Source organism: Polistes canadensis, unplaced genomic scaffold, assembly GCF_001313835.1.
Source record: "Polistes canadensis isolate GaletaPanama2010 unplaced genomic scaffold, ASM131383v1 scaffold_34, whole genome shotgun sequence".
In the NCBI taxonomy this organism is placed as follows: Eukaryota; Metazoa; Arthropoda; class Insecta; order Hymenoptera; family Vespidae; genus Polistes; species Polistes canadensis.
The window spans coordinates 485,720-503,001 of NW_014569581.1; the positions used below are offsets into that span (position 1 = coordinate 485,720).

Genomic DNA, 17,282 nt, shown 5'->3' on the forward strand with positions numbered 1-17,282 from the left:
AGATTAATTATCAAATATACGTTTTGTTTATGTTCACTATGTATTAAATATTTGTTGTACGAAATAATAAAAAATATTGTTTGAGTAAATTATTATTATGTATACAATTGCATCGAAGTTCATGAAATATAATAAAATATCACTATATAGAAAACGAATACTGATAATATTCATAGTTTTTTGCTTCAATTATCCCCAAGAACTCGTATTGTGTTAGATCAATATTTGTATATGTATATATATTCTTTTCAAATCAATAACACATTCAAAGAAAAATATATCTCTTTTGTATATAAAAAATATTTTAGTCTTATAAAGTTATCATAAGGTTTTTATTATTTAGAAAAGATATAAACATGTGTTTGTGTCTTGGTGCTTTCAAATCTGGTAAAACACTCTTGCTGAAACGTCTTCAAGGTGACGAAATAGACGATGCCACCCACACAGTACCAACTAATGGTATCAATTTATTTACAATTAAAAATAATACTGGTGAATTTGATATAATTGTTAGAGAAATCGGTGGCAATATGGCACCGATTTGGAAATATTACTACGACAAGGTAATTTTGTTAATGGAATTACTCCCCATCATCACCACCGCACAATGATTTGTATGCATTATATGTAAAATAAGTGCATATTATAACATATTTTTTGTTTATTAGGTTTATAAATTAATTTTTGTCGTGGATACTAGCAATCTTTGCCAGATAAGTGCAGCTGGTGTTTTATTATATTCGGCATTAGTTGAACCAAGATTAAAACATATCAAAATTGCATTAATTTTAAACAAAATGGATCTTTCTTATAGACAAATGAGGAATGAAGCTCTTCTTATGCTTCAATTTGTACGTTTGAAGAAAGAAATAACTCAAGAGATAATTGTAATTGAAACTAGTGGAATAACAGGACAAGGTCTTGAAGACTTACGTAATTGGTTATTTGATCCATATACTTTAAAAACTGTAAAAAGTATCAATAGATAAATTATAGCAAAACTATACGAAAAAATCATATCTCCAAATTGATGACTCTCTTTATTTACACTAAATCTTACAAATATGTAATTTTATTACTATAATTGTATTAAATTGTTAAACCAATCATTTTATTACAATGAGTCACTAATAAGACAAATATTACAGTGTAGTATTTATACAGTTGAAAACTGTTACTATATTAACATAGATAGTAACGATTATTACCATGTTTTAATACGTTCACGCCGGCGTGCATCACCGGTGAGCCGCACACGACTGTCCCAAGCATAATATGAATTTAAGCCCCGCCTTGTAGCGAAAAATATGAAAATTGGTCCGGCGTGAACGTGTTACAACGATGTGAAATGATGGATAAGTAGAATAAATGATAAAGCATTGCAGTAAAGATGAATTCATGGGAACATCTCAGATACCTTTGTTTTGATATACTAATTTATATTTGAAAATAATATATATTATAATAAGAAGAAAAGAAGAAGAAAAATATTATATTTACTCAATTCGTAGGAATCTATCAATACCATTCAGTGCTTGTAAAAATATGTGGCATTAATTAAAAATGCCAACATTTATTATAGCTGCAAAACTTGTCAATATTTTAAATATTTTCTATAGAAAGATAGCTTGTTTAATTATAATACCTTTTCTACAATTTTATCAAAACGAAAATAAAAATAAAAAAAGTATTCAATAAATTCTATCTTTTAGTATATCATCGATGAAACTGTATTTACATTTTATTTCTTTTAAATTTATCTTTTTTGGCGTATCAACACATATATACGCTTTATATACCAGTGACTGCATAAATCAGTCAAACCAAGTTCAGTGTATTCTCGTTAAATCTTCAACAATTTTTACGAGATCATCAACCGTCGCTTCTTTCTTCATGCCACTACCATCATCAATCTGAATAGAAATAATATATTTCAAAATATAAAAAATAATGTTTATAATATTACGTATATTAAAGATAAAACTTTGCTTACCATAAGCCCCATTGCAACCTCTGCCATTTTGTCATGAGTTAAATCAAGAAAACTTTCTATTAAATCACCATCTATAAAGCCCTCACATTGTTCAATCTTTAATTCAGTATTAAAGCTCCTCCAGAAATTATGTTCAATTTTGCCGACACTTTTGATCACACATGTTAATCTTTCTTCCAAGTTACGAAGAAACTCATAAAATGCAAATGGAATTTGAGTAACTAAACCAATAGCACCGTTCACTGTTCCAAATAGTACACAACCTTGTGTAGGTGTACTCGATTCGCCTAAATTTTGCATTACCAAAGAGCCATGGCGGAAAATATTGATCATATCACCTAAATGAAATTGTCCAACTTCTTGCATTTGTTGTCTTTCATCCTCAGCAGTAGCCGCACTGTAAGCAACATGCAAACGAATTTATATTTTATTTGGCATTCATTTCAAATTTCATATTTAATTCATATAAATTAATTTTATCTAATTTTTTTATCTTTATAATATCTTACCTATCTTTTTGACAAACGAATAGATTAAGGCAATTTTCAGCTCCCAGAAAAGTATCATCATCTAAAATTTCAATACCTGTCATCCAATTAGGATTGTAATCTCTGGCTATTTCTTCAAAACTACCTTCCATAGTTTTGTATTGGAGAAGCGTTAAAGATCTCATAAGATCTCCTACTAAGACAAAGTCGCCTTTGGTTTTAAGATATAATGCTATAATATGATTGAAATGACTACATTCTAGCCTGAGTTCTTTCTCAGCAGTCCATTCAAATAGGCGAACTGTACTATTAATACTTGCAAGAAGTTTTCCATTAAATTCTACTAATGAATAACATGATCCTTTGATTTCTTTTTCTGCTACTTGAGTAAGTTTTCCGTCACCCCAGTGATACATTAATATTCTGCCCATTTTTGGTTCAGTTTCATCGGGATTTATTAATGCAGTTCCCACTACATAATAAGAAGTTGGATCTTCGCCTAATTTTGTAGATATTAATGACAAAGCATATTCAGCAGGCATTAAAGTGTGTGCATGAAGAACTTCAAATGTGTGTTGATCTATGATAAGAAGATTATGGACTTCAATTTCTTGTCCAATCTCACTGGCTGCATGTCCTGTTGGTTTATTATGAGGTGCTATATGACTGCTGCTGGATGTTGAAGCTGCTTGAGTAGACGCAGAATGTCTAACAATACTGACCCCACTGCTTTCTTGTACATCTACTCGCATTGAGATGACGCCAAAAGTTTCAGAACTTTCTTGATATGCAATTCTTCTAGGTGATTCTCCAAGAGGAACAGTTCGTATGTGTAATTTTTGAATTTCATCAATTGTTCCTATAGTCACAGTACTATCTGTTGCCAATGCTAAACTGTCTGGATACGATTCTGCGTTCAACGAACACATATGATTTACTTCTTTTAAGTTAACGTTGCTAAACACAAGTTTATGGTTAGAAGAATAGATGACTGTTGGCCTATCAGAACAAGCAAAAACATTGGTCGTAGATAAGGACCTAAAAGTTCTTAGTACCGTTGGTTGTGTACCTAATGTAACTTTTTTCTTATCCGAGAGGACGCCAGATTGTTTATGCAGAGTAAAATAATACATACTACCATCTCCAAGTGCACACAGAAGATATGTATTACCTTCAAAACAGGTCATTAAAATTGATCTTGGTATGATTTCACCACCTAACAATTCCTTATTTATTTCTATTAAATCAGGTAAAGTTAAAATTCGAACAGAAATATCTGTCCATAAACCTACTGCAACTATATGTGCTTCGCTGCATTTATCCAATGGAGAAATATCCAGACATGCTACCTCGTGCTGCAATGTAGCAAATCCTTTTGGAATAATTTTACCATCTATGATTTCCATATAAAATAAATCGTTACCAGTAGCGCATAAAACTTGAGTACCATTACAGGCAACTACGCTAATGGTTCTTTTATTTTCAGGTTCCCATTCAGATATTACAGATTTACTTTCATTCGAAATCAATCTTGCAGAACTTGGTGTTATTTGAATAAATAAATCATTAGTCACATTTCCAGTATGAAAGGTTTGTTCATCTGCAACGAAGCCTGGCATATCAGTTTCTTCAACTTCTTCGCCATTCAAAATTAAAATTCTTGTCTGGCCCACGAAAGAGAGTACTAATGTATTATCAAAGTTACCACCATTAACTTTAAGAGCCCACATGCCTTTAATGCCTGGCAAATCGATACTTGCATGCTCTTGAATGCCAATACCATTTCTGATGATTCTTAGGGAACCCTCTTTAAAGGCACCAGAACAAGTAACCATTTGTCCTTGTCCTTGTCTTTCAAGATCAACAACAGCCATATCAACTATTGGTGCTAAATTTGTAAATGTTTCCATTGGTACACAATAAGATCCATTTTCATCTGCCTTGGTTATTAATCTAATCAATTGAGAATCACCCAGACGGCTACCAATAAATATTACACCATTATCCAAATACGTTATACATTCTGGAATGCTAATTTCACCTAAAAGCTCTACTTTTAAGTCTTTTACTACTTGTGTGCCATCGGGTTTCTTTTCTTGTTCTAAAAATAACATGAACAAATGTCCAGCTAGATCTCCTAATAAATACCTGAGACCTTGATTATCTACTTTGGCATAGCATGTTATAGTACTTTGTTTAATGATTGGAGGTACGACAGCTACGTATGTAGTTCCATCATGATATACAATACTTTCTTGCCCTATTATAATTGCACCACAAATTGGAGAAGGTACAGGAATAATCATTATAGCTTCGCGTTCCACATTATCTTGTTTCCATGGTATTTTAACAAACTCTTTATCTCTCAATGAGATTTCATGTGTTTTTACATGTCTTCCGTTGACATCTTGATGAATTAAGATTAATGTAGGATTAGCACATCCATGCAGAAAATTAACATCTTGTACTTGTTGCTCATCCATACGAATCGATGATGCTTTTAACTCTGGATTATGCTTATCCAAAGGAATAATTTTAAAAAGACCATCGTATAGCCTCAGTCCTATTACACGTGCTTTAGGATCAATAACAGCTTTGATACCAGTTTCTGAAGCTTTTCCAATACGATCGGCTACATTGCCATGTGCTCTGGTTCTGATTTCAATATCTTCTCCCTCTCCGATGCATTCCAAAATCATAGCATTGTATCGTGTTGTTAGAAGAAATAATAAGTCTTTTCTTTCGTACTATATAAATATAAAATAATTTGTAAATACAAATTTAGAGATCCTATATATACACAGTAAATAAAAATATTATATGGAACATAAAGAACAAAAGCCAAGAATAAGAATGTTCGTATTAAGTAATCAACAATTGAGATAACCTTACCGGTGGTCTGAAGAATTTGATTACAGCAATTTTTCCATAAATTCCAACCTCCTTTAAGGGTCTCAACCCTTCTGGAGTGACCAAATATATTTCTAATCGTACATTTTTTGCCAATATTACATTGAGATCATCACTCGAGGTAAAATTACCTTTAAGAAAAGAAATAGAAATGAAAGATTGTAGAACTTACGTTAACTATTATTGAAAGGAAATTAGATTACTTACCAGTTACACAAGCACTTACAGCCGTAGGTTTATGTGCCGTCACCACGTAATGATGAGACATAGCTTTCATAATATTTCTTTAAAGCCGTTATGAAAATCGTTTAACGTTATAACTGGAAATCATAAATCTTAAATGAAGTTTAAAGCAGTTAGAAGTTCTTAACCAAGGGTTCCAATTTGGAATTTAAGCTCAACGAAGTTAGTTGCACTAAATTCGATTGGTACTAATAACATTTCGATACTTTTTCATTCGATATATTTCTAAACCCAATTCAAACAAACATACTTTATCATTATATATTTTACATATTATAAGATTAATTGTGTTTAAATAATGAAACGTTCAATGAATAATTTATGAAAAATATAAATCTATATTTTATTTTTGAATTATAGTGTGTGATCTGCGAATTTGAAGTTTAAATATTTCGTTATGTTGTGGTATTCTTTTAATAATAATGGAAATTCGACATATAACAATTACGTATTAAAGATAATTTATTTTTGTAAAATCTAATTTGGTTTATACATTAATATAAATAATCCTCATATATGTATATAGTTAGTTATATTTAAACTAGAAAAAAATGTAACTTATGCGAGTTAAGATTATGCGAATCGAGTTAACCAATAGAAATTGACCACATGTATGAGAAAGTCGATTCTAGTCAGTTGTCATTCTTGTTGTACAGTAAACCTCTTAAGGAAAAGGATGATAGAGTTTAATAAAAAAATCAAACTTTCGCTATATTATTGTTTTAATAAAAGATGCCACCATCTAGCATCACAGAGAATTATATCTTTTGCACAAAGTCCGCTTACGTGAAGAGTGTTAACAAAAATGTAGACGCTATGACACCGAATCGGGTTATTGTGTTCCTTGTCTTTGTGTCAGGGATTGCAGTCGCCGTTATTGGTACATTGTTGACGCAATATATATGTGGACTGTCGATAGATTATACAGGTGTGATTATAAAATTTGTCATTATAAACGAATTTAATGTTAAGAAGTTATAAATTATAAATGTTTTTTCATTCGGTTATTTCTTTTTAGAACAGGAATTTCATCATGTATTTTCACCATTGCCTTCGGAAGGTATTTTAAACGTTTACGATGAAGGTGCAATGAGCATCATATTGCAGTCATCTGAAATTAAAAATTCTGAGATAGAAAGAACAGCTGCATCTACGGCTGAAGCACTATCATCATTACATTTAGCATTAGAGATGAAACTTTCTGGAAAACAGAAAAAAGCTATAAAGTTATTCCAACATGCTGTAGTATTAGCACCGCATCATCCAGATGTTCTAAATCATTATGGAGAGTTTTTGGAACAAATGCAAAATGATGTTATCAAAGCCAATGAGTTTTATGTACGTGCCTTAAGTTATCAACCAAATCATAAAAGTGCCTTAATCAACAGCCAAAGAACTGCACGCGTTGTTGAAGAACTAGACAGAAGATTTTTAAGACGTATTGATCAAAAGAGAAATACGTTATCTGCCATACCAGATAACAATGCTGCATTAATACGAGCTAAAAAAGAAGCTTATTTTCAACATATTTATCATACCGTGGGCATAGAAGGAAATACGATGAACTTAGCGCAAACAAGAGCCATTGTCGAAACTAGGATTGCTGTTGCTGGAAAAAGTATTGATGAACACAATGAAATACTTGGATTAGATGCTGCCATGAAATATATCAATGCTACATTAGTTAATAAGTGAGTTATATTATAATTACAAAATTAAGTTATACGTGACATTATTGTAATATACATGATAATAATTATAATAATTGCTTTGATTTATATTTCTATCTAATTTGAACTTTCTGGATTAACTTTAAAATACTTATTAACATTTATTTATCTTATGCTTTCGGTATCTTTGTATTTTTTTTATTTATAAAATTCATTTTGAAGACAGTTTATAGTGCATGAAATATTTCCTGAAACTATTTAAAAAAGAATGTTTTTTTACTGATTGTCATATAACACTACAAATAATTATTTCTTAATTTATTAAAAATATAAATATTTTTTTCTTTTTATGATATTTGTATATAATTTTCCAGGTAATATACAAAAATTGGATAATTTAAATTTAGAATAATTTAACATCTTTATTTTTTTGATGAATACTTAATAAAATGCATTAAAATTTGTATCACAATAAACTGCTTCAAATTATAATTATATCTTCATATCATTATAATAAAAAAACTTGCATTACATGTAACAGGTTAACAAATTCTTTTATTGTGGCTAAATGCTATATCTAATGCTTTTGCTTAGATTAAATGCTCCAGACTGGAACGCTTATAATACAGCTTGCTGCGGTACTGAAAGTGATCAAACGTTCCAAACGTGAGCATTGTAATATAATCACTTAAGCTACTCGTATTGTGTTATTAATGAGTGATTAATTATTTATTTTTTTTATCATACAATGCTCTGCAACTGAGGGAAACGATTTGTCTTGTAATCACTTGAAACTTGTACATTTACATAGCACTATATCGAATTTAAATATTTTTCTTATTTCAGAGTAGGATCAATCTCAATAAAAGATATATTAGAAATACATAGACGAGTTTTAGGACATGTAGATCCTGTCGAATGTGGACGATTTCGACGTACTCAAGTTTATGTAGGTGGACACGTACCTCCAGGTCCTGATGATATTCATTACCTTATGGAAGAATTTGCTTTGTGGCTAAATAGTGAGAGAGCTATCAGAATGCACCCAGTGAGGTAAAAACAATCTTAATTCTTGATTTATTTAGATGGAAAACTTATTAAAATAATACATATAAATATCTTTTGCAGATATGCAGCTCTTGCCCATTATAAATTAGTGCATATACATCCGTTTTCTGATGGTAATGGTAGAACATCTCGATTATTAATGAATATGATACTTATGCAAGCTGGATATCCTCCAGTCATTATACAGAAACAACATCGGCATAAATATTACGAAAATTTGCAAATTGCTAATAGTGGCGACGTTAGGCCATTTGTCAGATTTATAGCTGAATGTACAGAACAAACATTAGATTTATTTTTATGGGCAACTAGCGAATTTTCTCGACAAGTTCCAGCCTTGAGCCAAGATACTTTATTTACAGAAAAGCAAAATACTATTATATTAGAAGATGAGAGCAGTGATGATTTTGAGGATGATTAATAAATTAAATCAAAGTATTAAATTAAATTTAAGAATTATATGCCAAAGATTATATTACAATTTTGTATTTTGAGTCATCAAATCATTGATCTTATTTAAATATGAAATCTGCATGCTATAGTTCTATTTTATCAATTATTCCGATGGCAATGCAGAGACATTAAGCTTAGATTATTAAAAATTAGAACAAATATTCGATTTTCTAAAATTTTAATGAAGTCTTGCCAAACATTTATTGTAAAGTAGTTTTATATTTTGTAAAAATTACAGCTATCTATTTGTGGACGCAAATTCATTAAAGAGATTTATTTATATTTCAATACTGTTCCAGCACAAATGTTTGTTATATTTTCAATTGTTTGTTAATAGAAATAATTTCTTCCATATGCATTCTGTTGACTCTTATATAAATTTAATGTAATATTTCCATTATGTACATAGTACAGATTTCAATTCAAATCTAAATCTGTGATGCAATGATGTAAAAAATTTATGTAAGATATGTTTAAAAAATAAGTAAGTTATTTAAATATTGTATCCTAATTGACGGAAACCATTTGTAATTATTACTTGCTGGTCAAGTTATATACATATATATACATATGTAATATACAAACTATTATAAATATTAATAAATATGTAATTTATAATCGAAATTATTTGCTTTTCTTTTTTGTTTGATATATATATATATTTTTTAATGTTCAAAATAAATAATTATAAATAATCTTTATATTTCATAACTTTATTGAAATTGAAACTAATTTGCTAGAGATTTAAATATTTTAGATTACTCACATTTAAAAATTATAATTATAACAGGAAATATTTATCTTTTATTAGGATAAGAAACCGATTGTATGGTTTTATTTTTTTTTATTCATTAAGCAACAACGTGAAAACTCTGTTTTACATGGATGTACACATATTAAATTTTGTGTACATCGATTAAAACCGCTCAGAAGTTGACTAAATGCATATGATATTCGGGATTGTATATTGTTACTTCGTAATTGTTCTTCTCATAAATTATTTGATTATAAAAAATAAAACGTTAACATTTCTCGCTAGTAAGCTTTTATCATCAATATACGTCACTACTTATACATAAAACACTTTTTTCAAAAACTTGTGTACTATGCTGTTTGTTTTTATCCTTCTCTCTTTTTCTTTTAATAGACAGAGTTTCAGTTACATTTAGCCAATTTTTACTTCTGTCTAAATCATCTTTTATATATAATCCTAAGTTACGTAATACGGCATTAAGAACGGGTCGATCTGGTATTAAAAATACGAAATCTCTATTAAATCCACGAATACTAAGCGTCTACAATGACATTCGACGTAATAATACACCTCAAATTTTTTAACACTTAGCGCCTGTAGAATCAATAAGATAGTAAATACTTATTGTTCTTATTTAAAATAAAAACAAAAAACACAATATTCAATAAATTATAATAAATTCTTTCAGTATGTCGAAAGCACTAATTCTTTTATATGGATCTTAATTTTCACTCTGTCTCACATCAATTCTTATGGTTTGTAAAAGCTGATATAATACATGGGAATATTTTGTAGAAATAGGATTTTTAAAAGGTACGAATAATTTTCATGCTTTAGCAGACAAATTTTCTGAATATTTTTGCACAAACTTAACTATAAATAATCTTTTTTTTCCTTGTGTAAATTACTCATAGTGTAATGACACGTATAATAATGTGACATGTATAAGTTGAAGAGCGATTATCCTTTTGCATGCATCAATTTGTTTACGCTACAAAAGCTTTTAAAAAATAGTAAATAACATGTCTTTGTGAGAGCAATAAGGCTGTAAGTATAATGTAAGCGAAGGAATATATACGAGGAGATAACATGATACGCATGTTTAGTTAACTACTTTAAAGTCTTTTTTTTTGCAAAAAGAAAAAGATTAAAAAAAGAATAAAAATAAGTTCAATATAATGTTCGATCACTATCGATACGAGGAAACTAAAACACTTGAAATTGATGATCTTGGTCACCATCGTACAAGTTCTTTTTTTATCATTATTATTCCCTAAATTGTTATATTTTTGAAATCAGTCGTTATTTGGTTTAAACGCGAGTATCACTTAAATGTGTAACGTGTAAATCGCCGTAGTTAAGTTTACTTCATTCGTTTCTATGAATTGTTTTCAAACTATTTCATACACTAAGGCTTTAGTTTTATCCGATAGTACACTGGGTCCCCCACGAAAATATACTTAGAATCTAGTTCAATGTATTTTGTAGGTAATGTGTGTGTTTTGCGTCATAATACAAGTGTATACGTATTTATCTAGTGATAATCTTAATTTTGGTATTATAAGCATAAATCTTATGAACTGGCTCGCATATTGTTCGATAGACAGTATACGTTTGTCTATATACCTACAATTTAGTTCTTTTTAAATCGTTCAAGATCTTGATTAAGGAAATAAGATTTATGTATTGGACAAATATTGTATATTAATGATGCTGAAAAGATAAAGAGATATATATATATATATATATATATATATATAGAGATAGAGAGAGAGAAAGAGAGAGCGCGTGGAAAAGATAAAATAATTAATAAAAAGAATTGATATACTCATTGAAATTATATATTACTATAAAATTTGTTCAAAACACACCATGACATTTTTTGCGAAATACCTTAGGATAATATTCTTACGAAATATAGTAATTTTTCTCCGTCTTAAAAAAAAAAAGAAAAAAAAATATTTTCTATTAAAACTGAGAACAACATACGTTTTTTGTCTCTTAATAATATTCTTTCGTACAGTAAAATTTGTCCAAGTTTTTTTTAACAAAGATATATATATATCTTTGCAGTGAAAAAAGCTCCACGTAAGACTAAAGTTTGAATTCAGGTAATTAATAGTGTGAAAAAGCGCATTGCAAAAGTAATGAGTACTCTTTCACACAGTTGCATTTGTCGTATTTCTCTCTCTCGTAAATATTTTAAATTTGCCCTTTATTTTTTTCTGACTTTTATTAATGTGTATATTTATATAATAGCTCTCCTAAAATAGTTGCAATAATAACGATACAGTTTTTTATTAATTTGAAATGAAATCTGTTTTATAACACACCAAACGTCCTGCGTCTTCTTTAAACGAAACGATATACTTTTTTAATGTATTTTTTATTATCATTATTATTATTTGCTTTTCTCCTTAGCTGTTATAATATATTCTTAAATACATATTAATTTGTTTATATGCATCACTTTGTTTGAATTTTTAGTTGGTTAATTTCTAGTACAGTACATACGCGTTATTTTATCAACCACACTAATCACTACACAAAGTACCAGCATTTTCATTTATTTCTCCTTTTTTCTTCTTGTCTTTTTAATTTTTTTTTTAAATTATTACTATAATAATACTATTATTATTTCTTGTTTTGTCTTGGAGCGAGGATTATCTTCCAACTTTTGATACAGCTCATTTAGTTTGATGTAGGATTAGAACGAAAGTGATCAATTTAAAAAAGAGAATGGTGAACAATTTTCACCGATATAGGAAAAACAATGCGAGCAAAATTACTTTATCACAGTACCTTTAGACAAACAAATGAAACAGTTAAATATTATGGTATGTATGCATAATTGTGAAAATATCGTGATCTTTGTAATGTTTATTTATTGTATCGATGTGGAAGTTACGATATACCTTTTAAAATATCGCCGTAAAACGAAAATTATGCACCAGTAAGTGGATCGCAGAACGAACTCTTGAAACGACGTGCACGATCTTACCATTTTGACGAGAAATAATTACAAAAAATTGACGGAAATTAAAAACACGTATGTAATAAATATAGATCGAGAAGAAAAGGCGATAATTAATCTAAAAATTTCAAGTTCGGTAATAGCAGGTATATTCAAATACTATAAAAAATACGGTTTGTTAAAAAAATCATCGTTAATCCAATCGGACGGGTGTTCTGTTTTGACTTGAAAATAATCATCAATTACATTAGATATTACCACTAATTTTGTTTTGATATTTTGTTATTTTTAACGTTGTTCGAATTTTTGCTCCTTTTATTGTAATCTTGCAGATTTCTTCTCGTCAATGAGTTACATAAATGGTATAGTCTGACTATAATCAGTATAAGTGATTCTTAAAGGAACATCGAAATATCATTACCAATAATTAAAATGTGACGTTAAAAAGTAAAGTATTGACGGTCTCTTTTCCTGGAAAAAACTGCAAATGTAGTTATATTTCGAAAAGATTTCTCTATTTTTTTAATATAATATTTATATCGTTCTTCTTCTACTGATATTTGAAAAAATAGGATCCTTTCTCTTGATTTTATTTGGAATAAAATAGAGAGAAGAAAGAAAAAGATAGGTAGAAAAAGAGAGTATTTTTGTTCTTATATCAAAAGGCAAGAAAGGTGTGTCGATAATATGTGTATACAGTTAGGTAACTGTGCTAATCTCAGACAATGAAATTACACTGTTACTTCCGACTCTTCTAAGGGTAGAAAGAGTTGACACGCGACAAGAGGAGGACACGATGTGGGCGTCTTTTACAAGTTGTTTGCTGGCGTCTTTCCTTCCGGTAATGTATGTATGCTTTTATATTTTCTCGTCTTTAATTATATCGCGAGTTGCGCGTTCGCGTCATCTTCTGACTGATTTGTTCTTCTTGCAGTAACTGGCTTCGGAATTGACTGACTTGGTCCAATGCAGCGTTCAGGCTGTCACGTTGCTGCACCAACAACTGCTCCCATTTCTGGGCATACGCTGTAACAGATAACATTTATATCTGTCAGCCTAGAGCTATAAATCTAAGAATGAAGGTAGGAAGTTCAGAGTTAAAAGTTTTTATCACAAAATGATATTCTGGATGATTTGGCAGAGAACCAACCCTGTGACACTCCAGATTATTTATACATCAATAATTTACAAATGCCTGTGTGAATGTGTTTTTTGTTTGTTTTTGATTTAATATCTACGTATTACAAATGTTTCACTCTTGATATCTTACATATTTTGTTTTTTTAGTCAGTTATTATTTAGTCCATTATCGTATGTGTCCTGTCATTATTGAACATCTAAGTAGTTATGTTGATTAATCTTAAAGCAAACGATTAATTTCATTAACAGGATTTAAGCGTTATTTTTGTTTGATTCCTTTGCATTTTCTTCTTTTAACTTTTTTATATCAATAACGAGAACACAGAAGTCCTTTTATTTTTATTTTAACTTCACTTAACATATTGCGTTATTTTTCCAAATAAATATGCAATTGTTAATTACCATGGAATTGTTTGGGAGAATAAATTGTGCTCAGCTTTTTATCATTGACATGCTATTACTATGACTGACATCGTGTCTCATTCTACTAAAATACATTGAATTAGCACAAATAAAATATAGCTGTTATAGAGGGGTATAATCCACACAAAAATAATATTTATTAACAATAATCTTGATTTTTTATACATTACACATAAATGATATATCGGCAATTAAAGAGTACATATAGCTACTTTTTCAACGCACCAATAATAATTTGAAAATAATTTACCTTTTCGTATATGTGTAGTGGTGGCTTATATAGTGGAAGAAGATTAATTTCATGTGAAAATGCACTAAACAATCTTGCGGAATGCTGCGCAATAGAAGAAGAGAACATTATAAGAGAAAAGAAAAAAGTTGAGTTTATTCTTCCAGAGACATTTTGATAAATAATTTTACTATTGTGATCTATAATTGAGCATAATATATTATTGGCATTAAATGAACACATTATTTAGTTGTTGCATACCACGAAAATTTGATTAAGTCTTGAAAAAAAATTCTAGAATTAAAGATTCGAAATATATTCATCAGTTATTCTGAAATGAATGATATCTTTGTTGTAGTATATTAATATCGTCAAAAAACATTATTTTTGGGGATTGACTAGATTGAATTGGCATCGAATTCACCGATATAATGATTATTTCGCGGAGCATATGTAATTAGTATATGTATAATTATAATGTACAAGCTGCTTTTTGTGATATTTATATAGAATTGTTTATCGCATATTTTGTCGTACCATCCGAAAATAGTTTTCTTTCTATCAGACGTCTATGTAACGAGAAGCTCCTTAGGCAGGGTGACTCAAACTTTGTTCTTTTCCTTCTGAAATCTGTAAGTGTCCTGGCATTTTAGTCAATAAGTTAGTCTATATTTAAAAAATTCTCGAATTAAATTTTTACAGTGATTAAGTTGTATTTCGTTCTAATAACGACTAATTTTCTTTTTTCTTTTTTCTTTTTTCTTTTTTGCTGCAAGTTTAAGTTCGATGGTAAATAATTTCAAGAGTTATGATAGTGCATTTTCTGGAATGAATTTAAATAAATATTCATAACATAAATACGATTTACAAATATTATTCTTTAAGATTTTGTAAAACGAATTGTTAATAATATCGTCTTACAATAACATGCTTTTTTCCGTGTATAAAATAAAAAAAAAAGAAAAACATTGATAAAAAATCTTATATTAAATGTAAATATGTAATCACACATAGATCCACTTAAAAAATTGGAATGTAACTTAAGAAAACTATAAATTTGTCTTGTTATTGTTATCCATGGAAAAAAAAAGAGACAAAAACATATTCATGTGCATGCAACTGAACTTAAGTAGAAAAGTCAAACGCTCAAAATTTGTATTTGGTTATCAAATTAAAAGATATGCCGAAGCATTCCAGCTGTACTCATATTATTTCAATTACTTTTCAATATTATAGTCATATCATTATTTGTTTGCGATTTAATGTGATTAATGTTTATCGTTTAGTAATTTAATATAATTTGATTTAAATAGATTCTAAATCATTAAATTAAAATCGTTGTTTGTGGTGTTTACTTTAAACGATAGTATTAAGATTTCCTTTGTTCAAATTAATAACTACATACTCTCATTCTTGCCTACTTTGTACATACATAATAAAGGCAATATAAATGGTTGGCAAGAATGAAAGTAAAATTATATTTTTAATAACAATGAAGATAAAGGTTAATAATTTTCTGTAAAATGGTTGAAAAACAGGAGAGCCAGCTTGTTTGTTAAAGTGAGACGTTTTATCTTTAAGTTTCAAATTGACCCAACATTTTGCCGAGTTTCTGCAACATTCAAAATTATTGCAAGATACTAGATCTTCTTTAACTTTAATAGAAGAAAATTTGTTATCTCCAGCGAAATGATTACTGCTGTTAGATACATAAAAGTCATTCTTCTGTACGTTTTTTGTACTAGTATTTGGTTTTTCATCCTCTCGCACCAGCTTGGATCTCAAATTTATATTACGATCGGAATAAATGTCATAATTCAAACATATATCTTCTTTAATGTTATTGTCCTGATCAGATTTGATATTATTATGCAAGTCAAATTCTTCTGTATGGCAATTGCTGACGGGTAACTGATAATTATTATTGAATAATTGTTTATCTGTTTTTTCGATACCCTTAAAGACTCGGTCATTTAAAGTAAATTCATTTGAGTGAAATATACTTGTATTTGTCACTGGTTGCTTATCTTTGAAAATATTAGAGTTATTGTTACAAGTTGTTACAGTCAATGCGTCGCATAGATTTTTATTACTATCACATGGCAAGTATTTGTATTTGCTATCATTAAGAAGTTTATATTTTTTGGATTTATCGGAAAAAGTGCCGGACCAATGATATTTCGATACTTTCTTTTTTCCAGGCGCAGAACGTTGATTCACGCTCGATTTTGTTGAACGAAATCCTACCACTGACGAACTTTTATTAATAGTTTTTTTAACTGTAACAGAACCTGTGCTTTTCGAGTTTCTTTCATTCGATTTTACAAGTGTCATTTGACTATAAATTATATCATCATCATCGGTAGAGTTGGGACTCGTATGGCTTTTGCATTTTCTTTCGTCCTTTGAAGAAGATTTCAGTGAATTCTTGATACTTGTTTTATTGGTTGCATACATATCCTGTTGTATATTGTTATCAGAAGGGTAGTTCGTACTGTCGTTTATCAAAATCGTTGTATTTAATGTCGTATTGTTGCTTCCCCAGCTCCGGTTTAACGTGAAGATTGAATTTGCCTTAGTCTTAGAGCGCGAATCTGTTATAAAACGCCACACACTGTGATAGTACAGACGATAAAGTTTTTCGTTTTTTTGTTTTTATTTAAATGGGAAACGAAAAACATACTTTTTGTTTTTGTGACCTTAAGAGTTATTAATTTCTCACTTAAAAGGGAAAAGAAAAGAAAAAATAAAGAGGAAAAGCAAAGAATATGACTTTAAAGAATTTCTTTGCATTTCACAAAAATGCTAGCGCATTACTACTATAAATAACAAATATAATAGTCCAGTCAATAAGAGGTGAAGGAAAAACTTTCAGGTAGAAGTTCTCGACAGTTTGATACAAAGGTAATTCGACGTCGCTGAATCGAATGGTGCTAA

At 29.2% G+C, this 17,282-nt stretch overlaps 4 protein-coding genes across 10 annotated transcripts in view; 2 read left to right on the plus strand and 2 right to left on the minus strand.

Annotated features, from left to right (window-relative positions):
• Positions 1-103: 103 nt before the first annotated feature.
• Positions 104-1,395, plus strand: LOC106784389 (ADP-ribosylation factor-like protein 16). Its single transcript, XM_014743864.1, has 2 exons — positions 104-563; positions 669-1,395. Exons 1-2 carry the CDS (start codon positions 357-359, stop codon positions 987-989), a joined length of 528 nt encoding a protein of 175 aa, XP_014599350.1. The 5' UTR covers positions 104-356; the 3' UTR covers positions 990-1,395.
• Positions 1,022-5,804, minus strand: LOC106784387 (DNA damage-binding protein 1). The gene is made up of 5 exons (XM_014743861.1): positions 5,599-5,804; positions 5,374-5,522; positions 2,503-5,228; positions 1,994-2,390; positions 1,022-1,913 (listed from the first exon to the last, which is right to left on the minus strand). Exons 1-5 carry the CDS (start codon positions 5,666-5,668, stop codon positions 1,830-1,832), a joined length of 3,426 nt encoding a protein of 1,141 aa, XP_014599347.1. The 5' UTR covers positions 5,669-5,804; the 3' UTR covers positions 1,022-1,829.
• A 433-nt stretch (positions 5,805-6,237) lies between these two features.
• LOC106784381 (adenosine monophosphate-protein transferase FICD homolog) lies at positions 6,238-10,448 on the plus strand. 2 transcript variants are annotated; one of them, XM_014743854.1, is made up of 5 exons: positions 6,238-6,562; positions 6,653-7,325; positions 7,899-7,970; positions 8,151-8,357; positions 8,433-10,448. In XM_014743854.1, exons 1-5 carry the CDS (start codon positions 6,367-6,369, stop codon positions 8,791-8,793), a joined length of 1,509 nt encoding a protein of 502 aa, XP_014599340.1. In that variant the 5' UTR covers positions 6,238-6,366; the 3' UTR covers positions 8,794-10,448. The 2 variants fall into 2 exon arrangements, with proteins under 2 accessions (XP_014599340.1, XP_014599342.1); XM_014743856.1 differs by lacking the exon at positions 7,899-7,970 and having other exon boundaries at positions 6,242-6,562; positions 8,433-8,793.
• Positions 10,449-12,305: 1,857 nt separating this feature from the next.
• Positions 12,306-17,282, minus strand: part of LOC106784379 (kinesin-like protein KIF2A) — a 29,231-nt gene continuing 24,254 nt past the window's right edge. Inside the window, exon 12 of one of the 6 annotated variants that reach the window (XM_014743851.1) lies at positions 12,306-13,579. In XM_014743851.1, coding sequence (XP_014599337.1) covers positions 13,428-13,579 — 152 coding nt within the window. In that variant the 3' untranslated portion in view covers positions 12,306-13,427. Of the gene's footprint in view, positions 13,580-15,271; positions 16,940-17,282 lie in introns of those variants that run through there. The other 5 variants (XM_014743848.1, XM_014743849.1, XM_014743850.1 and 2 more) reach the window with 5 other exon arrangements.

Excerpts from the sequence above, each read along its gene's own strand:
- LOC106784389 (XM_014743864.1), top strand. The coding sequence starts at position 357 with ATGTGTTTGTGTCTTGGTGCTTTCAAATCTGGTAAAACACTCTTGCTG. Across the intron at positions 564-668 it reads GGAAATATTACTACGACAAG|GTTTATAAATTAATTTTTGT; the intron begins GTAATTTTGTTA and ends TTTGTTTATTAG.
- LOC106784387 (XM_014743861.1), bottom strand. The coding sequence starts at position 5,668 with ATGAAAGCTATGTCTCATCATTACGTGGTGACGGCACATAAACCTACG. Across the intron at positions 5,229-5,373 it reads TCAAATTCTTCAGACCACCG|TACGAAAGAAAAGACTTATT; the intron begins GTAAGGTTATCT and ends ATATTTATATAG. Across the intron at positions 2,391-2,502 it reads TTCGTTTGTCAAAAAGATAG|TGCGGCTACTGCTGAGGATG; the intron begins GTAAGATATTAT and ends TGTTGCTTACAG.
- LOC106784381 (XM_014743854.1), top strand. The coding sequence starts at position 6,367 with ATGCCACCATCTAGCATCACAGAGAATTATATCTTTTGCACAAAGTCC. Across the intron at positions 6,563-6,652 it reads ACTGTCGATAGATTATACAG|AACAGGAATTTCATCATGTA; the intron begins GTGTGATTATAA and ends ATTTCTTTTTAG. Across the intron at positions 8,358-8,432 it reads ATCAGAATGCACCCAGTGAG|ATATGCAGCTCTTGCCCATT; the intron begins GTAAAAACAATC and ends TATCTTTTGCAG.